This window comes from Lithobates pipiens, unplaced genomic scaffold (genome assembly GCF_037356315.1).
Source record: "Lithobates pipiens isolate NorthernLeopardFrog02 unplaced genomic scaffold, aLitPip1_a1.2 Scaffold_19, whole genome shotgun sequence".
Classification (NCBI taxonomy): Eukaryota; Metazoa; Chordata; class Amphibia; order Anura; family Ranidae; genus Lithobates; species Lithobates pipiens.
The window spans coordinates 537,090,505-537,097,319 of NW_027507764.1; the positions used below are offsets into that span (position 1 = coordinate 537,090,505).

Below are 6,815 nucleotides of genomic sequence, written 5' to 3' on the forward strand. Positions count from 1 at the left end.
ATAATATAACAAAAAAAATTCTCTTATTTTAGAACAATCGTGAAACAATGTAACAACCAATAATCCGTTAACTTATAACATTAGTGAAACGTGAATATGGGGATTGTTTAAGAATACAATGAGAATGGAGCAATGTTCAAAAAGTCCATATACAGTCTCTGTTTGTAAGGTTTCCCACAGTGAAGTAGTGACAGTAGAACTATCCAACACGAACGTGACTTGTGCTCAGCCTCCACCAATGATATTAATGCTGCTTACCAGAAACAGATGGTTCCTTATTACAGAGAACCATGTAGAGCAGTTGACTGATTCCCCCAGTCCAGGGTCTACACGAATGAAATATAAGGGACTTCGGAGCCCGCTCGTCTCTCGATACAATCCCGTTCGTGGGTTTACATAAAAGGCAATGAGACTCACAATAGTGTAAAACCCAAATATAACTTTTAATCGAACGAAAAAGACAAATGCGCACTTACAGAAATGAAGATTAAAACGATCGTTACAGCAAAACCGAGCCGGCCGGTCTCAGTTAGCGCCCGTTACACCGAAAACATACAGCACGAGATGGTGGCGTCAGGACGTCGCTCCTCCTCCCTACGCGTTTCGTCACTATAGGACGTGGTCACGGGGTACGGGCGGCGTCCTGACGCACCGCTTAAATAGAACAAATAATAAACCAAGCCTCGGTTTGACCCCGAGATCGAAACGAAAAACGCCATATTGGTTTAGGGAAATTGGCAATACTACTGCCAGAAAGCGGCCTCCATATTGATTGAATAAACCCAGCATATATAAACCTTAAAAAAATTATTAAAATATGAATGTAAATATCTATATACATCCACAGAGAATATGCATTCAATAGAAAAGATAAATAAATGTAATTATCGTTATAGTGTTACTTCATCTTAACTTTGCTGTGGTCATTTATTGAACAGAACATTTATAGTTCGAACTTAATGTTAGGGATATATATGTGGCTATATTCAGTTTAAGGAGTACATTTAGGTCTCCATAATCTTTGGAGGTTGTGTATGTCTTTATGCATTTATTGTCCGCATATACATTTACGGTTCTACCATTAGGTTATAACGAGGGTCGCATTATGCTCATATATATTGTTTTAAATGTTTATTATGGATATATTTTTTTAGTTTAAAGTTGCCCTATATGTGCTATGTATGCATGGTTTGACCCCTGGAATCGAGCGGATCATACATGTGGTCAATCTTCTTAGATTGTTTATTCTACTCACCCAGTTTTAAATGGTGCCCACTGTTTGATCTTCCTATAATAAAAAACAGAATTTTTTCCGGGGGCCCTTTAAGATGGCCACATCGGTAACCATATTATTTTTGTTTTATATTATTTGTACCTTTATGGGCAAATAGTAAAAATTTTTTTTATTTTTATTTTTATTTATCTTTTCTATTGAATGCATATTCTCTGTGGATGTATATAGATATTTACATTCATATTTTAATAATTTTTTTAAGGTTTATATATGCTGGGTTTATTCAATCAATATGGAGGCCGCTTTCTGGCAGTAGTATTGCCAATTTCCCTAAACCAATATGGCGTTTTTCGTTTCGATCTCGGGGTCAAACCGAGGCTTGGTTTATTATTTGTTCTATTTAAGCGGTGCGTCAGGACGCCGCCCGTACCCCGTGACCACGTCCTATAGTGACGAAACGCGTAGGGAGGAGGAGCGACGTCCTGACGCCACCATCTCGTGCTGTATGTTTTCGGTGTAACGGGCGCTAACTGAGACCGGCCGGCTCGGTTTTGCTGTAACGATCGTTTTAATCTTCATTTCTGTAAGTGCGCATTTGTCTTTTTCGTTCGATTAAAAGTTATATTTGGGTTTTACACTATTGTGAGTCTCATTGCCTTTTATGTAAACCCACGAACGGGATTGTATCGAGAGACGAGCGGGCTCCGAAGTCCCTTATATTTCATTCGTGTAGACCCTGGACTGGGGGAATCAGTCAACTGCTCTACATGGTTCTCTGTAATAAGGAACCATCTGTTTCTGGTAAGCGGCATTAATATCATTGGTGGAGGCTGAGCACAAGTCACGTTCGTGTTGGATAGTTCTACTGTCACTACTTCACTGTGGGAAACCTTACAAACAGAGACTGTATATGGACTTTTTGAACATTGCTCCATTCTCATTGTATTCTTAAACAATCCCCATATTCACGTTTCACTAATGTTATAAGTTAACGGATTATTGGTTGTTACATTGTTTCACGATTGTTCTAAAATAAGAGAATTTTTTTTGTTATATTATTTGATCTTTTTTGCAGGTTCACTCTATATTATGAATATCACTTAAGGTGTTCTTTAGTTTTGTTACACATATTTTCCGATACCTAATTTTAATCTTCAGATACCATTAGGTGCAATATATTTGTTCTATTTATGTTTGGGCTTTGTTAGCAGAGTTTTGCTTGCATTTGTTCACATTCATTTGATTATTCACTTCTATTAAGTGTACTCTTTGTATAACTACACTATGAAGTATTTGCTATTTTTACTGACATAGCATTTTCTATCTTTAGAAATCTCAAAATCTGTAGATTTTTGTTTTTGTCGCATTCCAATTTTTCTTTTAGTTTGCGACAAACATACCACTAAGTTCAAACTTTTTTGTGAGTTTTCACATGGGTATATTTTTTTAGTTCATTTATTTTCTGTAGCGCAGCCCACTCTTTTTTTCTTTTATGCCAAATGTAGTATAACATTTGGGTTGCTGCTTTTCTTTTCAGGTTTTTGTTTAACTTTCTCTGTCAAGCGCGGCGTTCCTCTATTTTCCGATAATGTGAAAGATGATGTTATGCCGAGTAAATAAATACCCAACATGTCACGCTTTAAAATTGCGCACACTCATGGAATGACGCCAAACTTCAGTACTTAAAAATAGGCAGTGTTTTAATTTTTTTTACAGGTTACATTTTTAGAGTTACAGAGGAGGTCTAGTGCTACAATTGTTGCTCATGCTCTAGCGCATGCGGAGATACCTCACATGTGTGGTTTGAATGGCGTTTACATATGTGGACGGGACTAACATGTGCGTTTGCTTCTGAGCACGAGCTTCCTGAGACAGGGGTGTTTTAAATTATACATTTTTTTTTTTTTTTTTTTACTTTTTTCTTATTTTTACTTTCTTTTACAACATTTTTTTTGATCACTTTTATTCCTATTAAAAGGAATGTAAACATCCCTTTTAATAGAAATCATTCATGACAGGTCCTCTTTATGGAGAGATGCGGGGTCAATAAGACCTCACGTCTCTCCTCCAGGCTGGAAAGCATGGGATCGGAAAAAGAAAATCCACCGTACTGTCGCGCCCATATGGTCATCATCCAGCAGTGGCCGATTCTTTCTCCGAGTCCCCGATGGCACGGGAGAGCCCAGAGAAGCACCGGATGGCGGCGGGAGGGGGTGTCCCCTCCCGTTGCCTGTAAGAACGATCAACGATACGACCGGTGTGGAGGCAAACTACCGGCTTAACCTTTGTTAATACATCGATAATAATAATAATAATAGATTTTATTTATAATGCACTTTACATCAAAAAGATCTCAAAGTGCTACAAGTTAAAATGAACAACTATACGGATAAAACAAACATCTAAAACGATCAAAAAGCTTTGCTAAAAAGAAATGTCTTAAGGCCTTTTTTAAAACATTCAGTAGATTGAGGAGCCCTAAGGATGTCAGGTAGGGCATTCCACAGGCACGGGGCAGCTGCACAAAAAGCCCTGTCTCCCATTGCCCTTAGTCTAGTTCTGGGTATTTGAAGAAGATTCGCGTGAGTGGAGCAGAGGGAACGAGTTGTGTTTTGCGAGTTAAGAAGTTCTTTAAGATATGGTGGGGCATGTCCATAAATACATTGATGTGTAAGAAGGGAAACCTTATACTCAATCTGGGTGGAAACAGGAAGCCAATGGAGTGAGTGGAGAAAGGGGGTAATGTGCTCATGTTTCCGCACTCTCAGGATCCTTGCTGCAGAGTTTTGAATGTACTGAAGCCTCTGCAGACTCTTTCCAGGAATCCCAATAAGAAGTGCGTTACAGTAATCCAGTCGGGAGGAGACAAAGGCATGAACCAGCTTTTCAGCATCAGAAAAATAAAGAATTGGATGGAGTTTCGAAATATTACGAAGATGGTAGAAAGAAGTCTTACATAGATGATTTATATGGGTTTCAAAAGTGAAGTGAGAATCCATTTTTACACCAAGATTTGTAACTGTTGATGAGAGGGGAATGTTAGAGCCAGAAACAGTTATGCTGGTTATAGGTGATGATTTGATCTGATGAGGAGTGCCAATCAGAACAACTTCTGTTTTGGAACTGTTTAATTGAAGAAAATTATGCTCCATCCATACCTTTATCTCCTCCAGACAGGTGGAGAGTACTGATAAAGATGACTGTGAAGATGGCGTTTCAGCTGTTGCATTTACATAACGCTGTGTGTCATCAGCATAACAGTGGAATAAAATTTTATGGCGGCTGATAATTTGGCCAAGGGGGGTGAGGTAGAGAATGAAAAGAATGGGGCCAAGAACTGACCCCTGGGGGACGCTACAAGTAACTGTATGTGGATTTGATTTAAAATGACCCAGGGAAATATACTCTGTCCGGTTTTTGAGGTATGGTACGCTAGGTAGAATTGTATATAACTCTTATATATAGATTAGAATATCATTAATATACGAATACACACATATCTTTGTGGAGTATAATGGCCGCGGCCTTTATTATAGGTTTTATTAATATTGTATAAAGCCATTTAACTTTTGAACTATAAAAGCAAAATAACATATTTTACATATCAATAATATCAGCAAAGCTTAGCTATTAAAAGCTCAAGCTAAATAAACAATCAATAAAAGTCCCAAGTTTACCAAAAATGCAAAAATGGACACACAACCTCATAATAGGCCAGCGACATGGGAAGGGAGGGCGGGATGTGTTCTGATCTTCTTTGTCTGTTATACTGCGGCAACTGACGCACTTTTTTCTTCTTTTATAGGGTCTCCTGTTTGTGGCAACTGTTACTAAGCCTCTGGACCAATCAAAGGTAAGTACTCTAACAACATTTAACTGTAAATTAATTAATTAATTCCCTTCTACCAGCGCCCCATACATAGTGGGCGGGGACAATTCTTGCCCCTCCCACTATTATTATGATTAGAACCAACTGAGGGCTGTGTCGTTGAGTCCAGTGGTAAAATGGAGCCGATTTAAAAGAATACCATGGTCAACAGTATCGACTGCAGCCGAAAGGTCCAGAAGGATGAGGAGGGAGGGAAAACCAGCATCAGATGATATAAGAAGGTCGTTTGTAACTCTAACGAGGGCAGTCTCTGTGCTGTGAACAAAGCGGAAACCAGACTGAAATTTTTCAAAGAAGTTGTTATATTTGAGGTGGTCCTGAAGACGCATGGCACGCATAATTTGATAGGACTTCTGGATCAAGAGTAGGTTTTTTAAGCAATGGTCTGATAATAGTGTTTTTTAAAACAGAGGGAATGTGACCAGCTTGGAGAGAATAATTTATAGCTACGGTGATCAGGGGACTGAGGGCAGTAATATGAATTTTTACCAGGAAAGTTGGAAGAGGGTCCAGGGAACAGGTGGACAGTTTAATCTTCCTGATGATGTTCTGCACCTCATCTGATGACACCTCAAGAAAACCGTTTAAAGGTTTAGAAACGATCTGTGTCTGGGGAACAGTTTGGGTGGGAGGACCAGAAAGAGCAGAACGAATATGTTCAATTTTTGAAGTGAAAAAATCCATAAATTTATTGCACTGCTCTTCTGTATGGGCAATAGGTGGAGGGGATTTTGGTTTAAGAAGGTGGTTTACAGTAGAGAAAAGCTGCTTAGAATTTCCTGGACTATTTCTGATGGCATTTGAGTAAAACTGTGACCTTGCCTCTTTAAGAGACTGTGCATATTTTTGTTGGTGCTCCCGGTAAATTTGTTTATGAACAGTGAGACTAGAGGCTTTAAAGCGCCGCTCAAGGACCCGCCCTGCTACCTTCATCTTACAAAGCTCATCTGTAAACCAGGGAGCTGAACGGGTGAAGGTGACTGTTCTTGTTTTAACAGGGGCATGGAGGTCCAAGAGGCTGCTAAGTTCACTGTTGTAATAATCCACTGCTTCGTAAGCTGATAAAAAACGTGTGGAAAGATGCTCAAAGTCTGCTGCCAAAATGTCTGAGTTTATGTTTTTTAGGTTTCTAAAACAGATGTTCCGCTTAGGCCTACAAAGGGCAGAGGGGGTTGACAAATCCATAGAGATGGCCTTGTGATCAGACACACCTAGATCATACACCAGCAGGTTGGCGAGAGCAGCAGAGTTTGTAATGACCAAATCCAAGATATGCCCCCTGGTATGTGTGGGGACACCAACAAGTTGCTTTAAGTTAAAACAATCCAGAAGTTGAAGAAATTCAGCTGCAAAACAGCAGGAAGGGGTGTCAACATTGATATTCATATCGCTCAAGATTATAACATCGGCAGAGGATGTGCAGAAAGTTGTGAGAAGATTTGACATCTCAACAATAAATGATGGATTTGGTTTAGGTGGTCAATAAATAAGGAAAAACAACACGGGCGAAGAGGACTTACATTTAAATGCAAGGCATTCACATGAAGACAGTTCAGGTAATGGCTGCAGAGAAAGCTCCAGATCGCTGCGATGAATGACTGACAAGCCCCCACCGCGCCCTGTGCTGCGAGCTTTTTTTTTTTTTTATAGATTTTAGTAGAGAAAAGGTGGTACACGTAATCATTGAAGATG

General features: G+C 39.3%; 1 protein-coding gene across 1 annotated transcript; it reads right to left on the minus strand.

Annotated features, from left to right (window-relative positions):
- Positions 1-2,240: 2,240 nt before the first annotated feature.
- LOC143998099 (uncharacterized) lies at positions 2,241-6,509 on the minus strand. The gene is given in 4 exon segments (XM_077493846.1): positions 2,241-2,261; positions 3,781-4,666; positions 5,187-5,476; positions 5,613-6,509. Coding segments are annotated over 4 exon segments (2,094 nt in total).
- Positions 6,510-6,815: the final 306 nt, after the last annotated feature.